Below are 21,452 nucleotides of genomic sequence, written 5' to 3'. Positions count from 1 at the left end.
GTCCAGAAGGAAGGGGTTTGGCTTGTTTTTTTTTTTTTTTTTTTTTTTTTTTTTTTTTTTTTTAAGTCCACTTTTGGAAAGGGGTGAACCAATAGATTAATCTGTAAAATAAGTTGTATTGCTCCATGGGTCACTCAGTGATCTAAATAATGACACTGATCAGAGTTGAACATTTATCTTTTTAAAATTTTATTTATTTATTATTTATTTCATTATTATTATTATTTAAAGTAATTTATTTTATTTATTTATCTATTTATTTATTTCATTTTTGCTTTTGTGGATCGTTAGATCTAGCCTATCAATTCCCCTTCTAGCACGCGTTACATTTAATACAATCTCAAATATAATTCAATCAATTTCTTACACAAAGCACAGCACCAAACAGATTGCGTTAGTTGAGACAAACCTGACATCCACGAGCAATCGTTTCTTGTGATCTTGTGATTTGTTGTGACCAGTGAGCTATGTGACCTAGATTTACCACACTGTAAACAATAACCTGAGTCTTGCACCGGTCACGCAAGATGGGGAGATATTATATCGGTGTAGATGTTGGGACGGCGAGTGTACGAGCGGCACTCGTGAACAGCGACGGCGACATTCTTGCGACAGCCAGCCAGCCAATACAGATATGGGAACCAAAGCCAGGTTATTACGAACAATCATCTGAAGATGTTTGGGCAATGTGCTGCAAGACAGTGAAGGTAACAGTCTGTACCCATTGGCTTATCAGCAACAGATATTTTAAAATTTTATCCATATGTTCTCTGCAGGGCGGTTGGGACAGACGAGGCACTCATCGTTTCTAGAATAGATCTACCCCAATGTTTTTTGCACCAGGGGGAGTGAATGCACCCCCCCCCCAAAAAAAAAAAAAAAAAAAAAATCGGGGTGGTTTTACACGTCTCTTTTCAACGTCTTTTTAATGGGGCATTAGAAAGTGAATGTTTCTGTTTTCAGGCAGTCACATCAAAAGTCAACAAGGAAGAAATCAAAGGAATTGGTTTTGATTCAACATGCTCTCTTGTGGTGCTTGGTAAAGATGGACAGCCAGTCACTGCCAGTCCATCAGGTATGTCACTTGTCAGCAAAATTTATCGATATAACTATCGATATAACTAATATAACTAATGACTTAGATAACAATTGTGTGGTCTTTGCCTTTAGCACAGCTATGGTGTCTGTAAGATGGAGCTGTATTGATATAATGATCACTGTCTTTCTCAGGGCACCCTTGTTGTGTGTGTGTGTGTAGGGGGGGGGGGGGCTTTTGATGTTAACATTTTTTTATATTCTATCAAACAAATTGAAGCCATGGCTACTTTTGGTCTAATACAGAAGCAACATCTTTCTTAAGGGTTGTCTGCAGGTGATAGCTGCTTGATCAAGGAATCCCTGCCTAAGTGATAATGTCTTAATTTGTCTTATGTGGAGCTCAGTTAAAAGAGTCACTTTTAGAATTCTGTGTGTAGTCTGTTCAAGGTAAAGCCAGAGTTCTGTTAATTAACCAAATGACAAATTAAATTTCTTTCAAACTACTGAGTAAGCTTTTCATTTGCATGTCTATGTCTATCCTTTGGTTAATAAAAGAAAACTATTCCTACAGGAGATGCTAATAGGAACATAGTAATGTGGATGGATCACCGTGCCTCTCATCAAGCAGACAGGATCAATGCTACAAAACACAGGGTGCTGGACTATGTTGGAGGGATTATATCTCCAGAAATGGAAACACCCAAGCTCATGTGGCTGAAGGAGGTTATTATTTGCATTAAACCTTTTAAAAAAATAATGAATTTTTCTGGAAATTCCAGCAGTTTCCACTTCTCACAAAGGTATACCCTATTCAAAAACACCAAGAACATTATAGTGTTTTTAGGTTATTAATTTTTAAAGAAATTTTACTGTTAAAGTAAAATTCATCAGTCTCTATATGAGCTTCATTCTGAGAGTAGCTCAAATCTGTAAATCAGAAAAGTGTTGAAATTTTCTGAAAAAAATGTTTTGCTTATAAAGGTCTTCTGCTCTGGGTGGTTTTAAGCACATTTATTAGGTATAGATTTTTACATTATACTTCATAATTGATTTTGTTTAATTTTAGGCATCATTTTGTAACAAAATGGATGGCAATTTTGTACAAAATCAATTTTACAAATTTTAAATCTAGAATATTGTAATCCACACCTCAGATTTATAAAAGAGGCTTGACTTAATCCATGGCTAGGTTTTTTTATAACTCATTGATTTGTTTTGGCATTTATGCTTTTCAGAACTTACATGTTAGATTTTTTTGTTCTTTAAATTGCCTAGAATTCATGTTTAAACTTTTTAAAAATTTTCAGAACCTGAAAATGGAATGTTGGGATAAAGCAGAATATTTCATGGAGTTGCCAGATTTTCTAACATGGAAAGCAACTGGAAGCTTATCAAGGTCAGTTGTTTAAAGGGATAATAACTCTTTGTATGAGATCTATATTTCACAATAAAAACATTGTGAATAACTCATAGAAATATAATATATTCTGTTTTACCACAAAAACGGCAGTTATAGCTATTATTCTGATATCTGAGCTTGTCTTTAGACCACGTGACCTCCATTGATGGCTATACTCTGTTAAAATCTCTTAAGAGATTTTAACAATAAACCAAACTTTTTAGAAAAAAAACCAGGGAATGTAAAAATGGATTCATTAAGTTACCATTGGTAAGTATGGGAAAATTGTTGTTTACTCCAGGAAAACTCATTTTTTGACCAAAACAAAGAGTTATTATCCCTTTAATATTGCCCTTTGCAGTTTGTTTTTTATGGATTGCTGTAATTAATTTCACTTTGAACATTGGTATACAAAACAGAATACCAAATTGGAATGCCTTTGTAAATGAAATGCTTTACTCTCTTTATCTCCACAATGCAGTGGAGAGATGTGCAGACTTTAAAATCTATAGGTCATTTACAATGATATGGCATTCCATGTCTTGGGTGAACTCACAAGAAAGGTGTTAACAAATATAATCAGGGATGTAGCTCATATGCAGTGAGTGTACACATGAAAATTTAAAAAAGGATGGTATATGAATAATGTCGTGGCACCCATTTTGAACAAAAAATGACACCCCATCCCCCATCTATTATGCCCCCCCCCTCCCACAGATACCACATGTTTAAAGAATCAATAAAAAAAAAGTTAAGTACCCTAGCTAATCCCCTGATGATTATTGTCTGCAATGTAGGATTTAAATAAGTTTTATAAAGTTTTAAATGCTGTGTATTTCTAGATCGCTGTGTTCCGTGGTCTGTAAATGGACCTATGTTCTACAACCTGAAAGACCAGGGGAAGGATCATGGAGTAATGATTATTTCAAACAAATTGGCCTTGAGGATTTGACAGAAGACAACTACAGAAAAATAGGTAATTATCAAAGTAAGACAGTGGAATATTTTATTGGCTTTCGAAATGGATAATGAACAATTTAAAATTCATTCATTTTAGCACTCTATTTTAACATAAACCAATTGCGCTTGGTGAAACACATTTCAAACAAAATGGCATTGGAATTTCATTTTACATATTATTGACTATGTGTATGCTTTTTAATGAGTTAACATCCTATTTTTGAAAGGTAATGACTTCAGAATGCCAGGATATCAGTGTGGTGAGGGTCTGTCTGAGCACGCAGCCGAAAATCTTGGACTACGTGCTACATTGGCAGTAGGAACTGGCATAATAGATGCACATGCAGGAGGAATAGGTATGCTGACTAAATGGTCCATCCAGAGGAGCAGGCATGTGCATACATTACAGTATAACAGTGAAATTTTTGAAAAATTAGTACAGGCAGAAAGGGGTTTTCTTCAACATATTTTGTTAAATGGACTTTGTCCAAAAAATTCCTTGTGCCCCTCTGCCTTGCTGAATCTTTTATTTACCAGTGTGTGTGAAAAGCTTTGAATAATTGTATATTTAAAATTTTGGAATTGTGTATTATGGTTATTATTCATGCCATTTATGTAAAGTTAAAGCTAGGACCCAACTTAACAAATCTTATTTCATGAAAGCAAATGCAAATACTTTATTGTAAAGCTTCTCCGTATATTGTGTAAGAAGTCTGCATGTATTTTGATCATTCCAGGAAATCATCTTTATGATATCTATGTGGAATTTTAGGGGTTATTGGCTGTCAGACAGAAGTCACCAGACATATTCCACTGGGATCCAGAATAGCTGTCATTAGTGGGACATCTGCATGTCACATGAAGGTACTGTAGTTGTCACTTGTTAGTTGTCAAAAATGACAACAGTGACCTCTGCATTCTACTTGTTGAGACCATAACTATATAAGTCATGTAATAGACATTATTTTATGGAAAATATGTAATGTGTCAATTTTCTTAAAGCAGTGTTTTACTTACCTGGGTTGAGACACTACTTTTCATATTTCATTTATGTTTATGATAAATGTTTTAGTGAGTATCAGTTAACATAAGTTTTCTTTAAAAATGCTCTTAACAGTAGTAATGTGGGACTGGACTGTCAGAGGCTCAGAGATTGTATATTGCTGTTTTATTTTGCCAGTCTGTATGTTTACACTCTACATTGTTTATATACATGGTGAAATATTTAGGAGAAATCATGTATATCATGTATAATTGATCTCCAGATGAACAAAGACCCAGTGTTTGTCCCAGGGGTTTGGGGACCTTTCTATAACGTCATGGTGCCAGAGTTTTGGACAAATGAAGCTGGGCAAACTGCTTGTGGGAAGCTGGTAAAAATATATCAGTTATAACTGGTACCACACAAATGAGGCATACATGTATCTAGCTGTTACACAATAATCTGGATAAAAAATAAAGTGAAAGGCAGATGAATGAGTAGAAAAAGACTGCTTGGGGGAAACGGGGAAATAGTAGTCTATACCAAAAGAAGTATTTTGCATTTATTAATCATAGAAATTATACTTTGTCAAGTAGGAATGGATGCAACTTTAAGAATTGGGTTATGTGTAAGTTTATCTTGTTACAATATGTTTGGCTCAAATTAAATATAATGACGTCACCTTTTATCGAGAAGTGCTTTTCATATATTTTGAAATTGTCATACATTAAATCTCTGTTGTAGATAGACCACATTGTGGAAACACACCCAGCCTATTCAGAAGCCCTTCAGAGAGCAGAGAAAGAGTAGGAAAATTTATTAATTTTTACAAAAATGTGACTTTTTCTCAAATTCTAAAAAGCACTGTAGCACATAATCATGAAAGATGGAAAGACCAATGTATACAGGAAAGTCTGTATTTCTTTTCCGCTTTTCCTTACACCTTAACAAAAGTTTCGTCAACAAACTTTTGATATGACCGTTCATATTATGTCCTTGGGTTTTTTAGGGGTATTCATTTGTCAGTTTATTTGAATCAGCTGATTCAATCAATGGCAGAAAAGCAAGGTTTAAGTCATAGTGCAGAGTTGACTCGTGACTTACACATGTGGCCAGATTTCCATGGCAACCGATCACCCCTGGCAGATTCTACCTTAAAGGGAATGGTTAAGTGTATTTTAAATGGTTTAAACAACTTGTTATGATAATAGTTGACAAGTTCAGTTCCTTTCAATCATAATTTTACATTTCTATTCAATAAAAAAGAAGTTTGATATTAAAAATAACTGATGAGGCTGATGTACTTTGTGATTCAGTGTGATTAAGCACTAGCTATCATTCAATAAGGTAAATTTCAAACTACAATATATTTCAGGATCTTCTTTTTGTGTTTTTCATGATGGTATTACAAAACTAAAACTCTTTCTTTTATTAGATCAGTGGACTGACATTAGCCTGTGGTGTAGAGGAATTGGCATGCAATTATTTGGCAACAATACAGGCATTAGCAGTAAGGACCAATTTAAATCATTTTGACTTTTGATTATCAGTATTGATATTTATATGATATTTTTTAAGATTATGTGATATCCATGTTATGTTCTCAATGATAATGTTTTATTGCTTTCTGAATTGTATTAAAATAAGTATAACATGAAAGTAACATGCATGCTTTCAGTAGTCTTTCAGTAGATATCTGTATGGTTATCAAATTCACTTAATGTAACAAAGGACTAAAGAATACATTACAGGCATACAATCATGTTAATCTTACATGTAATATAGCAAAAGATTCTGGTTATTTCAGCAATTATCTATTAATCACCAGTGTATACCCTATCCAAAATTGTTTAGAAAATTATACTGTGTAATTTAAAACTTAAGTTTAAACAGTAAGTATTACCCATTTTACTTTCAGTATGGTACAAAGCACATTCTAGAAGCATTGAAGGCTGCAGGACACCAGGTTGAGATGATGTTTATGTGTGGTGGGTTGGCCAAGAACTCGGTATATGTACAAACTCATGCAGATGTCACTGGTAAGCTGGATATTTGTTGTGGGTCAGAGGGGACCCTTGGAGGGGGAGAGATCACATGGCTAGCTTCATTTTCTTACTCTTCTTGATTTATGGAAGCTTTTGGAGAGCATGCACCCTGAATCCCCCCCCTCCCTTTTTTCACTGACCATTACCTTTTTTACAGTGTAGAACTATGAAATGAATTAGTACCTATAAAGAAGGGACACAAAGCTTCCTAAAATATAAATTTTATGGAGACATAGCCAGATAAAATGGCATCTTTTTAAAACACTTTTGTGTCTGATTAGTAAAAGATCAGAATAGATCTGCTATTAGAAATGTGCACAGGTTCCAGTTCCAGAATTTCAGTGTGGGATTCATACAGATATTATATTACTTCTCTAAATATAAACGTATGTGGAATTATGTGATACATGGCTTTGTATTGCTGTAAAATATTTTTCTTTCTTTCTCACATTTCATTCAGGTATACCAATAATGCTGCCAGACCAAACAGAGTCAGTCTTGTTAGGTTCAGCAGTACTGGGGGCACTTGCATCTGGAGACTTTAACTCAATTCAGGTAGGCTGGAGCTTAAACATGGCCCCACAGGCAGTCCTTTATGGTTGATAATGTGTTCATTTTTCAGATGTATCAGCTTGAATTTTTATTAATGCCACAACCTGTAAACAGCTTTTAACATAATATACTGCGCGAGTTCTATTAAAAGATTATGAAATACTGTATTCTATTTAAAAAGAGTATAAATTATATTAAATTATACTGGTTAAAAGTTTTTGTTAATATTTTAAGACTGAAAAACACTTTTTTAAGCTAATATGTTAATTTTTTTGCAAATGCCAAAATGTAATTACATCTTGTTAAACTCTGGGCTACTACTGTAACAATAGTACAGTAATAAAATTGTAACATTGTAGGATGCCATGGCAAAGATGTGTGGAGCTGGAAAAATTGTGTATCCTCAGGAACAAAGTCAAGATTTTCACAAGAGGAAATATCAGGTGTTTTTGAAAATGTTGGAACATCAGAGAGAATACAACAAGATAATGACACACTGACTGCCACAGTGGCTTGCAGGGAAATGTGGGGTCTACGTGGCATTTCTTTTGCCTTCTTTAGATACTTTTTGGTGCTTCCATAGAGGCCATTCACTACACTTAAAAATTTTCATATAAAACAGGTCTACTTTAAGACAAATGCAGTAAATTGCAGGAAGAAAAGAGCCATTCATTACCTGTGAATGGACACATTATATTAATTTTAGAGTTTAAACTTTTTAGGGGTTCAACTCATATTTACTACAAAGATCTTGTATTTTTATTTATTTTTTTTTAGGGAGGGGGGGGGGGGCTGCATGCCCAAAGTCATATGAAGAAATTTTAATTTTTGGTTGTTTACTGAAATAAAATGTGCAAAGCAATTTAGAAGTGACAGAACTAAAGCATCTTCTTTTTTGTCCAAAATTTTGCATTTTATTTTATTTTAACTGTAAAGAGCGATTTTTATTCCCCATGCTGTCACAAACAGCATTACAATAATATTATTTTCTGTTCATCTACCACTGGTGGTAGATAAAGGCTTAGAACTAAATATGTTTGATAAAAAATACTGTCGATTCTGCTCATTGACAACTGAATTTCATCATTGCAGGGAGCATGTGCTCTTTTCACTTTTGAAGCATCGGATTTTTAGACAGTCTAATTGTAAACCAATTCAAAGATGGACGTGTTTTATCTAAGCTTGCAGCAAAGTCAACTGCTGTGCTTGCTCACTAACTAATCCCAATGCAAGATGTTTAACCATTGCAATACATCTAACACCAGTTTCACCGTGTTGGCTAGTGGATGCACTGCTTCTAGCAGAATGTGAATTGTTGTGATTGTCACTGGCTTCTGAGATATTCTATCCTCACAGAACTACACCATTCAAGCAGTAATTGACAGAACTGTGTTATACTACCAAGTAATACTGCATGTATGCAGGTTTCCAGTCCTGGACTTATTCTTTAACAGAGTGATAACAGAAAGAAATTTGCCTGTTTCTAGCTCAATAACAACTGGAAGAAAGCCAATTTCAACAGTAAACCAGATCATCTGTATCTGGTGCCTGTTTTTAGGTTGTGATTCCCATTTCACTACCAAGTAATAAAATGGCATAGCTCTCCAGGCTGGAACTGATTCTTGTAGCATGGCAATAAACAGTGTGAGTTCCCAACTCAGTAACAAATCAGTCAATATCCACAGGGTTTACTGTCCTGGCGTGGACTGAAGGCTGTAACTTGAATTTGATGCTGTAAACAAAAGAAAAACATGAAATTCAATTTACAAGCTGGACAGAACATTAAAGTAAAACAAAACATAATCATCAATTATATAAAACTATTTTTACTTCACTCTGGGTCCTTTTTTACTTCCTTTTGATGCTTAATATATATCACCACTGCCTGCCCCTTGTAAATATGGTTAAAAAAATGAACAAAAATACAGACTAAATCTAAGATAAGCCGCAAAAACACAGTTCTGCCGAAAGCTGCCGAGGATAGGTTTTGGTCATCAACAGAAGCCCTGTCTTTTGTCCCAAGAACCCAGTGTTGAATCTAAATCATTCCATCCAAGAGGCAATGTTTTTGAGTAAAATGGTTCTTACCAGAGTCAACATCTAGTAGACTGTCACAGTTGGACTCTTCCTGCGAGTCTAATGGTCTGTCAGAATCTTCAGGACTGCTGCTCTGTCTGAAATGATATAGAATAAGATGTCCATACATATACCTTGCACAATTACAACTTCATCTGCAGGCTTTGTTTGTAAGTAAACATTTTTTTCATTAAAAGACATTTTACTGACCACTGAGGTACTGCAAATGAATTTCACTGACCAAAAATATTTAAAATTGTCATTTATATATATCTCTAAATGATTCTCTTAGCATAAATTAAGGGGCCTATTACAGAAATCGCTTATGTAAAATTGCAACAAAACTAAAATGTTTCATTTCAGAAGGTTGTAAAACCATACACCATGCCAAGCATACCTGGATTTTTTTGAAGGCACTTCCACACCTCCTGTTGCTTCTGTCTCATTGTCTTCCACTTTTCTCTTGCTGTGGTGTGAATGACTACCTACTCCATTTTCTGAGTTTGACGCCACTGTTTCTGCTGTCTTGGCTTCTGTCTCCTCGGCAACTTTAAGTTGCTGTACCCTCCAGTCTATTGCCCTGAATAGCTGCTCTGTATCTTTAGGAGTGGCCTAAAAAGTCAAAATGAATGATGAAACTTTCTTTCACATTTTCCTGTGGATTTTTCTTTCATATCACAATAAGCAAAAAATCAATATCAATATCAATATCAATCAATATTAATTATTCATTTATATTTATTTATTTATTTTATTATATTAAAATATTTATTCAGTCTTCAACAAAAGGAAGAAAGCCATATATCTACCATTATTAAGTAAACTTTGAGTCCGTCTTCTTCCAGAGCTGTTATCCTAACACTCTTATGACTGGCTCTATCCACTGACATCCCAGACCAGATCTTACAATTCAATACCACGCGTAAACTGCCAGTTGTTCTCATCACTGAAAAGACAATGTACACACTAACTGTGGTGAAGTTATATGGACATAAATCCTGCCAACATTTTGAATGTCCTTTCAGTATTTAAACTATAATCATACCCTTGAGCTCAAACTGTAACTTTAACCCTAACAGGTCTTATTACATGACACTCTATGAAACCTGAACTTGCTTGGATTATATATATGAATAAAACCTAGGCAAAAGGTTAAAATGAAAAAGTACTTGTGCTTTTCATCTAGTAGATAATTAAAGATTCTATTGGATCATTGGTAGTTTGACAAAGATTATTTTTCAACATTCTTTGAAACCTATTGAATTTAGTACCCTCTTTTTACCTAGTCTAGAGTGGAATTTCCTATTTTCATCTGGTAAAGAGTCATTAAGACGTAAATGCCCTCGACCTTTTTCTACCCATGCCTGTGTGCTTTTGTCAAATACAAATAGTTTACAATAGTTCTGGAAAATAAAATATGCAAAATGGATAACATGCCTTAATATTTTTATTACCACTGTGACTTTAATCAAAATAAAATAAACTGAATCAGATTCTGACATTTTTAAAGAACATTCAACATTGTTTAAGTTTTCAATTTAATAATTTCACTGAAACTTAAGCGCTTCTCTACAAGATGTAAAACCAGTCCATAATTCAAATTTGCCACATTTTTAAAATAAAATAAAATAGAGCAGCTATCATGATATTTCTTACTAATCCTGCACATTCTAAAATGTTTAAATTGTTAAAACAACTTGTATCCTGAACATGTAAAGTGATAAGTGCTTTATACACAAATTCACATGATAATTCACGGCCAACTCACATGAAAAACATTGGATTCCTCCTCCTCTCCTGTAACAACTTCCACCTCTTTATATTCTTTAATAGCTTGTTTCGCCTGGTACTCATTGGCAGATTCCTCCAGAGTCTTGGTAGGAGTTGTGTTTTCTAAGATGAACAAAAATTTACGTTCAATTTGCGTTTTCTATGATGAACCCTAATTAAGATGTAATTTGAATAGTTTCTGCCTCTGCTGCTATGCCTTTACATAGACAAGACATTTTAATAATCAACTTTCTCTTTGCTCCATCATACCCATACACTGCTTTAATCAATCTAATAAAAATTCAAAATGAATTCTCTTATGTATTACTAACTGGTTGACAAGGTGACACTCCTACCTTCAGATTTGGCTTTTTCTTCAAATGTGTTTTCACTTGGCTCTGCAGCAGGAGAGAGTGGAGCATTCTGAAATAAATCATAAATATTGCATGCACATTTCAGATTTATCAAAATTATACAATATTCAAATATAAATTATATGTAAAAGAAATCAAGGTACTTAATATAACTGAAATTGTGTCTGACTACAAATTTACATGAGAAGTACTTACAACCACTCTTTCATCCATTTTTTGACCAAAAACAAATTTTTGGCCTTCAGTTTCCGTAGAACTGAAAAATCAAATACAAACTTCCAATTATTAAAACACTGACTTGCATAAATTGTTTCTTCAAAGAAACATTATAACAAACCATTTAACAAAAAAAATATTAACAAAATAATTTTAGTGAAAGATTTGGTGTGTTCCAAAAAATTGACTGATTATCTACTTACTTACTGATTCTTTACTTAGATAACAAAGTTCACAACAAATGACAATTAGGGTATATAAACAGAACCACTATTAAAATATCAGTTATTTAGTGTCCTATTAGTCTCTTTTTGACTCACCTTGGCTTTGTGACAACACATGCAAACACGCTTCCTTTTTGTCCATCCTCTGACTGATGTGATAAAAGTGACAGCGGTTTCGTTTTCTCCCCATCTGCTGAACTTGAACACGGTTCAGATTCTTCATCTTATAAATGAAAAAAGTCAAAACCTATACATTCTGTACTAGAACAAGTAAAATAATGCATTGTTCTTATTTACAACTACTGTAAAAATATTGTCTGGATATTTTTGAAAATATGGTAAATAATGAGTCTTGAACAATATCATGCAATAAACCTGCAGATTTAGCAAATGTCAAGTTTCATTTTTAATAAAAGCCATAAAATAAACAAGACATAGACTGATGGCAGGGCACACCTCGCTTGGATTTCTGAATTTTATCTCTTGATAGTGTGAGATGACACAAAGAGTATTACCTGATTTTAATCCTTTCCCTAATTCTGCTGTCTGTGCACTTAAAGTAGAAGGTCGGAGAATGTTTCTGACAGCAAATGATGAATTGGCTTCATTTGAAGATGAATCTAAAATCAATCAAGAAACATGCTGAATCAAAACAAAACCAATCCGAATCAAAACAAAACCAATCCCACATTTGTTCAATATTAATCCATTAAGTCTCCAAACAAACACCTGGGTTAAAAAATCTCTGAGCATTTATCTTAGGGCCAAACACTTAATCAGCTGGGGATCCAGGGCCATCATCAGAATTAAATTAAAATCTCCAAATTACGTGATTTCAAGGAAAATCTTTCTATATGTCATAACTATAATTAAAACCCTAGAAAAGATTTCTGCAAATAGAGTAAAATATTGTTAAAACTTTCTTTCGACTACAGCATGTTTTGTGCATACAATTCACATCTTCACATGTTGACCTTTCATAAATACGCACTTACTCACACCAAGAAGTAATGTACCTCCTTGTTTACTCACAGTTGCATAGGTGAAAATATTTGTTTGTTTTCCTACACAATCTGACACTCTAAAAAACATTTTCTTCAACATGATGAAGATAAAAATCAAACTTACTAGACCGCCTCACAAGAGGGGAAACTCTTAGGTGGGCAGGTGCAATTATAGGCCTCTCTTTTCTTTCCTCTGAAATATTAATGCAGGAGAAGGTTAACTCATTTGCCTTTTTTTAAAGATATGAAATTTTAATTCGAAAAAAAATAATTTAATAATAAGAATCAATAAATTGACATTTTTTTATTTCAAATTTTAAATGTTCTGAAGTTGTGTAATGTACAATCATATCTTAAACTTGAACGGGGATATTTGATGAAAGAAATGAACTATATACATGTAAATAAATAACCTCATTAACCCAAAAATTCCTTTTCATTTAATAATACTTTACCTGACTCTGAGTCTGATGACTGTGCAGATGTAGAGGACACTCCTGACTCTGCAGGCCTTGATGCAAAAGGGTTAGGTGCAAATTTACTAGGAGCCAAGACCCCTGAGAACAAAAATGTATTTCTAATGAGCATTTATCATTGATACAAAATTTCACATAAGACAATAAGGTCTTATGTCGTAAAGATAATTGCTCGGCTCTTAATAGCATGCAATATTTTTTTCAATTTAACCCTTTTGGGGGAAAGAAATTTTAAGTATTTCACTTTCGTTTCATTTCCATGCCATTGACATGTTCATTAAGATTGCTTTAAAAAATTTTCACTAAGCTTATTCAGACACATTTATGTAAATGACCTCTACTTTCTTGTACAGTGCCTCAAAATAACTAAGCAATACCCAAATAATTTCAGATTGTAACCTAAATAATCTTCAAGTTCAAATCCAGTAGAAACCCTGTTATTTGTGCTAATATAACAAAACCATGCTTGAGAGACCCAGAATATAAGACTGACAAAATGACACATAAAGAACAACCTCATGGTCTTGAACGTGCAGACATGACTTAACACTTAATCTTCATACATGTAGCTCTACTTTAAGTGCAAGTAAGCAAGTAACGCCTACATATAATTATGCAGCTGTTCTCTCAATAGAAAGCTAAGGCAAATAATAACAGAAATATACGTACAAGAATCATTAACTGAAAGTTAAGTTATACTGCTTTTGTAATACTAATCACAATTTGATGTCTGAGGTCTTAAAAATAGATACAAAAGTTAGTTAATTGGTTAGTTAGTTGGTTGATAGGACGTGTTATAAATTTTTGCTGAGAAAGGAGACATTATGCACCCAAAATAAACACATCTGGCCTGTGGCAATCACATGCTAATAAAGAAGCTGAAGGCAAAATACCATGATCATGAAAAAGTACCAATAAAAACACAAGTGATGCTTGTTTAAGAAAAGTGATATTATATGTGAACAGTTTTGGCATGTAACATGACCTTGAACACAATCCAACTGATCTTCACCATCTCTTATCATATTAGCGTGTTAACAGAGTTCAGTAAAATACACCCGCCCTCACTCACAGTGTGCTAACAGCATTCAATACCATCCCCACTCCTTACAAAGTTTACAATGTTCAGTGCTATAACATACACCCATTTTTTTATTTTAGATTAAAAATGTTTCACACAGCCCCACTTCCAACGACAATTCTGCTAACAGCTGCGACTTATGCCGTTAGTGCACATTTTGCACCTTTCAATTTCAGCTTTCTGCACAGTATTTGGCAAAAAGAAAGTTAGATAACCATGCTACACAAGCAGTAATAACAAGCCAGGATAGTATCCAATGGCATTCAGAATAGTGCTGCCACAGATTAAATAATTTATGCTCATATGCAGGCAATGATTCACCCTTGGCCAAAAAAAGAAAAAATCTAAAGTGGGCAAGGGGAAGTAGGCACTCTCAACCACCTAGGCATACCTAGATTTTAGTGGAATTGTGGAAAAAAAGAAGACACTTAATTAAAAAAGATATTGGGGGGGAGGGGGAGGGCTCATGACTTCATGCTTGTAACTTCTGAAATATATTTTCAGTGCAAAAAATGTCTAGCAAAAAATGACAGGGAGAGAAATGCACATTTGCCAATTGTGCCACATAATTTAAGCAGTTTCATAACATATACATACAAGCATGTAAATAGATAGCTGGAGATACATGTAGATAGCTTAAATGAACAAATCTGCCACACCAAATAATGTCAATTTGTCAATGAAATCTTGCCAATGCTTACTAGTACTTTTTAAATGTCACCAAAACATGGAAAACAGAAATCATGAGAAAATGGCTAGGAGGCATGCAACTGGGTAAATTACAATACTGGAGAAAGAAAATAATGAGGGAAACATTGATGATTGAAAATTCCCTTTGTAGTAGGCAGAAACCAAAAATCATGTGACACTGGGTATAACCAACTAAATTGACATGATAATTGATAAAGGTAAGGTTAAAAACTGATGCATTTCAGCATGTGGTGAAGAAGCAAGAAGCAGAAGTCCAGTTATAAACTATACCTCCTGGCACTCCTGTAAATGTTCTTGGCATATGTGACCCATAGGGAGCTTCTGAGGCAGTGTATGGGGAGTGACTGCCTCCATGCTGCCCAACTATATAGTGAGTGAGCAGAGCAAGAAACAAAGGCTTCAATGGCATTTTTATTATTATCATTATGTGTTCTGTAGGCTTAGAAATTCATACTGGCCTGCTAACCAGGGGATCAGTAATATATTTCCAGAAATAATTCATGAAAATGGTTGGGATCAAATGAATGTTGAAACCTACGATGAGCAAAGGGGAGATCTGCATAATGTTCAATTCTGCTGAGACCGCATATAGCATACATACTGGGCAAAAAAAAAATGAAAACTTATATTAAATGGTCAGTGGGCTGGTGAAAATTATGAATTTCTACTCCTGTACTGTAACAGGACAGTCCAAAGGCATAAATGCACTTTTATCACATAGTTGTTACAATAGTCATTATCTCCTGTAGATAACTAAAAGAATGATGACTAAAAAAGCTGATTTTAAAGAAAGAGACAAAGTTGAAATTCAGAAAAAATTGTCACAATAAAATGAAAATGGACATTTAGCAATGAGGATCTAAAAATGAAGAGAAAAATATGCCATTTGATACAACTTACCAGTGCTTCCAGTCATTGGAGCAGTGACAGGTCTGAACCCTCCGAATGGACGAGCAACACCAGATGTTGCTGCAGAGGAAGATGTAAACCCAGATGTAGCACCAGATGAGGCAAAGCTTCCACAAGTGGCAGAGAGAGGATGACGTGTTGTGCCAGTTTCAGGTGAAGAAGGCAACTGTGAAGAAAACAGCTGAGAGCCTGAACCAGAACTGCTAGGGGCTGCATGGTGCACTGTCTCTTTCTTTTCTGAGGTCGTTTCATCTTTTGTTTCTGTTGCAGCCTGAACACAGAAAAAGATTCTATTACAAGTATGAGTATGTATTATCTATCATAACATTGTACAACAAAATTTAATCATTTCCTTTAATTCTATATATTAAAAAAATGAAAAACATCTTGATAGAATGTTACAAAACATGGGGAATGAAATATTTACACACACACTCACACACACATACACACACACTTACACACATGCACACCTTACAAATGAACATTTTCTCTTAGAAAAGGTCACTGTACCTTTGTTACTCTTTGTGACATTCCTTGGCCAAACAGAAAACCCTGACTTGGCAAATTTTCTGTAAAGATGAATAAGTGAAACAAGTTTTTAAAAGAAACTGTATAATTAGTTTTGATGGAAAATGAAATTAAAAGTTATTACTGTCATTCACAACAATTTTCTAGTACTTGGAACATCATACTTATTAGTCCTAAACCCGAAATGCCCATATATTATATATTACTAAGATGACATTTTTATTCACATAATGAAATACAATACACATCTGATGTAGGATTTAGAAATAATTCCACAAACCCTGACTATTTTCAGATCCCTGTGCTACCCTTTCTGACATTCCCTGTCCAAAAACATGGCGTTTGCCTGGCGACTTGTTTTCTTCAAATAAGAAGAAAACAAATAAATACTAGCCGATTTGATGCATTGCTGAGTGATGACCAATGTGAAAAACAATCATTCTACAACAGGATTTAATGACAGAGCTACGGTAATGTAAATTCTTATAATTTATTTTACATATTTGCAGCATTCCCGTTAACGCTCAAGTTACTAAAGCTCAAACAAGTCAAGTTAAACAGACTACATTTTTCAGGCATTTCCTTTTTTCTTGGTAATTCGCGCTCACCTGTATTGATGTCCGCCATGTTTTTTCTGGAACAAAATACACACAGGGACGAAGAAATAGTTAATACAGATCGGATTTTTTCCCCAAATTACTTATAAGTCGAAAATGTTATTAACTTATATTACTAAAAAATGTCATAAAAAACATCGAATTGAGTCTAACTTGATGGACGTCCTGACAACAGTAGCCCTACCCCCACTCCCTGTGCATTTGTACGAATGAACAATTTGCTTAAATTCGTATCTTTAGTTAAACTTTTAACAAAGCAAATAAGACAGATATATAAATATACACACATTCAAAAGTTTTTGCATACTTTTTAATATATGAATTTGATCAGTTTAAGATTATATTAGTAAAAGAAAGAAATTTTGAAGTACGAAACTATATGCATATTCGTAATTGAATGTAAAATGAACAATTATGGCTGAAAGTCCGTCTGCACCACCAATGCAGGTAAGAATGAACAAATACTATGCAACTTAGCCGCTGGTGAAAGCAACACTATTGAGACCTAGGCCAAAGGCTGCATTTGTTGTACATCTACAACATTTAGAGTTGGAATGTTGCAGAGAAAGAGCAGTTCACGCAGTCCGAGGTACAGTAAATAGTGAAGTTGCGGTGACAGAGACTGCTAAAATTAGTAACTCACCTTCCAAGGTCAATAAACAGCTGCATAGAATCATGTATTGAGGGAACCTGCCATGAAACACAATCAACTGTCCGACTGCTAGCTGAGACTATCTGCTTTATGTTTTATTATTTCTGTATAGCTTTCACATACTATATAGTTATAGATCGCATTTTAATAATTGTGTGGGTATGCCCATTTTCTTTATTTTTAATTTAATGCTTAACAAATTTTCATTTAATACTTTGTAGGAACCAGTATTTGTTGGAAAAAGGGAAGATTTGGTGAAGGCAAAGAAAACGAAGATAACAGTTAATGATAGAGAAATTATCATTGTGTATTCTACCAAAGGCAAACTTCATGCTATTGATGCTTTATGTTACCGTATGTTTTTCTGTTTTAATTTCTTTGAATTTTATCTTATAAAGCTTTAAAGGATTAGATGTGATCACCTAATTTATGCAGATTAATCCACATTATGTCAACAATTTTTCTGTTATGAAATTTTTTCTTAGTTTTACATTTTATCTTTAAGGTGAATTAACCCCCCAGGGTTTAACATTGCAATTAATTGTCTACATACTGCAGTTAACATGTTTTTGTTAGAAATACTAGCACATTTCATTAGTATTTAGCATAAGCATGAGAAAAAGTTTTCAGGATTAAACCTGATATCAGGAATCTTTTCAGTCTTCATTTTGATAGTTTTTTTATGTGTTCTAAATGTGATAAGAAACTGCAAGCTACTTTTTCATGATTTTCATTATTTACAACTTTCAACCATGTAAAGTAATTCATAAGTAATGGTTACACTTTTTATCTCTTGTTTAGACACATACATGTATACTTTTTCTGTTAAATTGAAATGTTATACATATTCAGTGGAAATGTTGTTGTATATGTGTTCTTGAATGTTTTTTTTTTCCACTTCAGACCAAGGGGGCTCACTGTTTGAAGGTGATATAGAGGTACTTACATTTTTTGAAAGAATAATTTCTTAAATATTGTGATTAAAATCCTGGTATGGTCTACTGTGCTTGGAGTTTTGTTGATGCTTATCAGATTAAGCATCAATTTTCATGTTGCATATGTTAATGCAAAATTCAGAGTATTCAAAGAGCTTAAAAGCAATAGCAGTTTAAAAAAATGGTTGACCCTGCTTTTCTTCTTTTGTTGTATTTGGTGTTATAACATATTTATATTTTTGTCTGTTTCATAAGGAGCTTGGTGGAAGAAGTTGCATAGTATGTCCTTTTCACAAATATTCAATAACACTTAGCACAGGGGAATGCATTTACGAAGAGGTAACTCACACACTCTCTCTTTCTCGTTCTCTCGCAAAGGAAAAGACATGTATGACGTCCCTTAGCAAAATATCAGACCTGCTACAAACTGTTCACAAATTTGCAAAAGGAATTTTATGTACTTGCAAATTTGCAACAAATTAGCAGCAGTGCAATTTTTTTCTGCAAACTCCTTTCCACAAACTTTTAGTTTGTGACAAATTTGCTGTGAACTTTTAATTTTGCCAATTAAGGTATATATATATATACACACACATTTTTTGCTTGTAAAATTCAAAACTTTTTGGGACTTAAAAAATATTAGTAGTACATGCAATATCAACCCGTGTTTCCTCTTTTCAGGCTGTTAATCCAAGGAAATCTAAAACTAAAACTGTGTGGAAAACATTGGGTAGAAAACAAAGAATACATAGATTAATTGACAAAGAAGATGATGTGTATGTTGAGTTGTCAGACTTAACTGATAAGAGAGAGTCTGATTACTTTTATACTGAGGAAGGCAGAAACAGTATCAGCATTATGTGATAGATGTTATTAAGCAGTTGTGTATTTTGAATGGCAGTATGTAGATTAAAGGCTCATTTTTTAGGTCTAATTTCACAAGCTTATGTTAGTGTGGTCCAAAAAATGTTTCCATTTTTGATCAAGTAGCATTTCTTATTGAAGGGAAAATTTAACAATTTTTTTTTCACAGACCTGTCTTACAAATATAAGTTTTGTGTGATATAAGTTTTTTCTTCGTGTACCATCATTTTGCAAGCAGAGCTCAATAGTTCATAATGTGTTCTTTCAAAGCTTCTAGGCACTGAATGTGGCTACTCGAACACTGAGGTTTATAATGACAATGTACAACAGGGGCGGATTTAGGCCATCTTCTGGGTCTTTCAGAAGATTGTCAGATTTTCAAGTTTACATAGATAGGTATGTAATTTTTTCAGTCGGAAGACGGTCAAAACTGGAGGGTGGATCAACAAAGATAATTTGGAAGACTGTCAGAAAATAGCTCTTGATATGCCCCTGTACACCATGTCATGGGGAATTCTCCTGATCTCCATTCGAATATTATTCAGCAGTTTAATGATTGTGATAATGAACTTTACAAACAGTGACTCTGCCAACAATCCCCAATCCTTTGATGCCCTTTAGGATATTCAAACAGAGATCAGAATTCCCCATGACATGCATGACTAAGTGATGCATCTGGTGGACCACTTTATCTACCAAAATTACTTTCTCTTTGGGAAATATTATGTTGTTTCATGGTTGTACCGTGGGTATTGCATTCATTTAATTTTTATTGTTCCTTTGAACACTTCACTTTTATTTTACACACTCAGACTAGAACATACTACATACATACTGAAATAAATACAAATAAGAAATAAATGCATCACCCAGACTTTTGATGTTATGAAAACCCAAATATCTCCATATGTATAGGTCCAGTGATAATGATTAACTATTAGTTTTAAAGGATATGCCTGAATCTGGATCTAGTTATTATGAACATTATGCTTTCAGTCATTTTAGTTATATATCTACATTCTCTTTGCAACATATGCTGCTTTATATGTAGAGATGCCCTTGTACTCCGTTTCCAAGTATCAGTACACTTCAAATACTTAATTATGTGGTGGATTCACACACACCCCTCCTTTCTAACAAGGGGGAAAAAGACGCACAACTGAGCATATTTTATATATATATACTCATGAATACCAAATGGTACTTAGAATTGATTTTGCAGTGGTTGGGATTGGGGGAGATGTCGTATACTATCAAACCTGTGATGCTTTTTAAGTAATTAACTGTGCACAGTATTTTATATTATATACCACTAAGTATGCTGCAAAATATTTATTCAAATGGGTTCTGTTTTAGTCATTTTATGCTCATTGTATAATCTTGTGCCAAGACATTCATTTATACACTTATAGTATATAGCTTGATGGAGATGAAATTTGGTTTACATGATACATAGAAATATTCTGAAACTTGTTTGAGTTTCTTCATTACTATAATGGAAAGAGAATTACTGTAAGGTAAGCCATTGAAAAGTTGGGGGAAAAGCATGATATTAAGACTTTAACATTTTGACAAAAAAAGTGTAAGCAATTTGAATACATATATGTTTATGGTGTTTTCTAGCTGATAAACTGATAATCTCAAGGCCAGTTTATTTCCTACAGTAATGGGTAGTATATATTTTGATAGTTTTTCATTATTATATAGGCTACATCTTGCTTAAAAGCTTATGCAGATGCTTTGTGCCATATTACTCAATCTTGTCATTGGAATAGGGTTTGCTGCATATATGAAAACATTTTCATCCTATGATGTTGTTATAGTCATGTATTAAAATACTCTTTGGATAAGGTGTTAAGTTTTGCTACAAATGGTTGCCATAAGAAGGTTACAGTGTAGTATTTTTGAAAATGTTTATTTTAAAGAAATCTTACATGCAGCTTTCAAGTGCTTTTTTAAGGTTGTATTTATATTAGTGCAAATTATTTTGAGTAAAATAAAGCATTGGGGCATTCTCCCTAAGATAATTTTGCTCT

General features: G+C 33.7%; 3 protein-coding genes across 7 annotated transcripts; 2 read left to right on the top strand and 1 right to left on the bottom strand.

Moving 5' to 3' along the window:
* Window positions 1-448: 448 nt before the first annotated feature.
* Window positions 449-8,583, top strand: LOC106179271 (FGGY carbohydrate kinase domain-containing protein). 2 transcript variants are annotated; one of them, XM_013562818.2, is made up of 14 exons: window positions 451-707; window positions 964-1,075; window positions 1,610-1,761; window positions 2,346-2,434; window positions 3,280-3,413; window positions 3,625-3,753; window positions 4,170-4,261; window positions 4,663-4,770; window positions 5,124-5,185; window positions 5,389-5,545; window positions 5,815-5,889; window positions 6,298-6,418; window positions 6,885-6,979; window positions 7,336-8,583. In XM_013562818.2, exons 1-14 carry the CDS (start codon window positions 528-530, stop codon window positions 7,474-7,476), a joined length of 1,647 nt encoding a protein of 548 aa, XP_013418272.2. In that variant the 5' UTR covers window positions 451-527; the 3' UTR covers window positions 7,477-8,583. The 2 variants fall into 2 exon arrangements, with proteins under 2 accessions (XP_086857123.1, XP_013418272.2); XM_087000997.1 differs by lacking the exon at window positions 4,663-4,770 and having other exon boundaries at window positions 449-707.
* Window positions 8,040-17,649, bottom strand: LOC106179731 (uncharacterized). 2 transcript variants are annotated; one of them, XM_013563460.3, is made up of 18 exons: window positions 17,609-17,649; window positions 16,957-16,982; window positions 16,629-16,709; window positions 16,331-16,389; window positions 15,809-16,088; window positions 15,179-15,271; window positions 13,096-13,197; window positions 12,765-12,833; window positions 12,152-12,256; window positions 11,733-11,859; window positions 11,392-11,452; window positions 11,179-11,245; window positions 10,821-10,945; window positions 10,335-10,455; window positions 9,862-9,998; window positions 9,450-9,664; window positions 9,065-9,150; window positions 8,040-8,708 (listed from the first exon to the last, which is right to left on the bottom strand). In XM_013563460.3, the coding sequence occupies exons 1-18, from the start codon at window positions 17,632-17,634 to the stop codon at window positions 8,665-8,667; spliced, it is 1,824 nt and encodes a 607-aa protein (XP_013418914.2). In that variant the 5' UTR covers window positions 17,635-17,649; the 3' UTR covers window positions 8,040-8,664. The 2 variants fall into 2 exon arrangements, with proteins under 2 accessions (XP_013418914.2, XP_013418922.2); XM_013563468.3 differs by lacking the exon at window positions 15,179-15,271.
* LOC106179746 (Rieske domain-containing protein) lies at window positions 16,750-21,443 on the top strand. Of its 3 annotated transcripts, none has more exons than XM_087000998.1 (5): window positions 16,750-16,818; window positions 17,839-17,971; window positions 18,521-18,555; window positions 18,808-18,891; window positions 19,234-21,443. In XM_087000998.1, exons 1-5 carry the CDS (start codon window positions 16,765-16,767, stop codon window positions 19,414-19,416), a joined length of 489 nt encoding a protein of 162 aa, XP_086857124.1. In that variant the 5' UTR covers window positions 16,750-16,764; the 3' UTR covers window positions 19,417-21,443. The 3 variants fall into 3 exon arrangements, with proteins under 3 accessions (XP_086857124.1, XP_086857125.1, XP_013418934.2); XM_013563480.2 differs by lacking the exon at window positions 16,750-16,818 and adding an exon at window positions 17,357-17,412; XM_087000999.1 differs by lacking the exon at window positions 18,808-18,891.
* The last annotated feature ends 9 nt before the right edge of the window (window positions 21,444-21,452 follow it).

Source organism: Lingula anatina, chromosome 1, assembly GCF_051362555.1.
Source record: "Lingula anatina isolate TDL-2025a chromosome 1, LinAna3.0, whole genome shotgun sequence".
Taxonomy (NCBI): domain Eukaryota; kingdom Metazoa; phylum Brachiopoda; class Lingulata; order Lingulida; family Lingulidae; genus Lingula; species Lingula anatina.
Note: the sequence above shows the minus strand (reverse complement) of the source record. Positions and strands in the feature narration are given on the sequence as shown.

What these genes read in the sequence shown, in the direction of transcription:
- LOC106179271 (XM_013562818.2), top strand. Translation starts at nt 528, where the DNA reads ATGGGGAGATATTATATCGGTGTAGATGTTGGGACGGCGAGTGTACGA. An exon ending in CATCTGCATGTCACATGAAG is followed by an intron (nt 4,262 to 4,662) that starts GTACTGTAGTTG and finishes ATTGATCTCCAG; the next exon opens with ATGAACAAAGACCCAGTGTT. An exon ending in AACTCATGCAGATGTCACTG is followed by an intron (nt 6,419 to 6,884) that starts GTAAGCTGGATA and finishes CATTTCATTCAG; the next exon opens with GTATACCAATAATGCTGCCA.
- LOC106179746 (XM_087000998.1), top strand. Translation starts at nt 16,765, where the DNA reads ATGACCAATGTGAAAAACAATCATTCTACAACAGGATTTAATGACAGA. An exon ending in GATTTAATGACAGAGCTACG is followed by an intron (nt 16,819 to 17,838) that starts GTAATGTAAATT and finishes AATACTTTGTAG; the next exon opens with GAACCAGTATTTGTTGGAAA. An exon ending in TATTGATGCTTTATGTTACC is followed by an intron (nt 17,972 to 18,520) that starts GTATGTTTTTCT and finishes TTTCCACTTCAG; the next exon opens with ACCAAGGGGGCTCACTGTTT.
- LOC106179731 (XM_013563460.3), bottom strand. Translation starts at nt 17,634, where the DNA reads ATGCAGCTGTTTATTGACCTTGGAAG. An exon ending in GTCATCAGACTCAGAGTCAG is followed by an intron (nt 12,834 to 13,095) that starts GTAAAGTATTAT and finishes TTAATATTTCAG; the next exon opens with AGGAAAGAAAAGAGAGGCCT. An exon ending in TCTACTAGATGTTGACTCTG is followed by an intron (nt 8,709 to 9,064) that starts GTAAGAACCATT and finishes TTTTGTTTACAG; the next exon opens with CATCAAATTCAAGTTACAGC.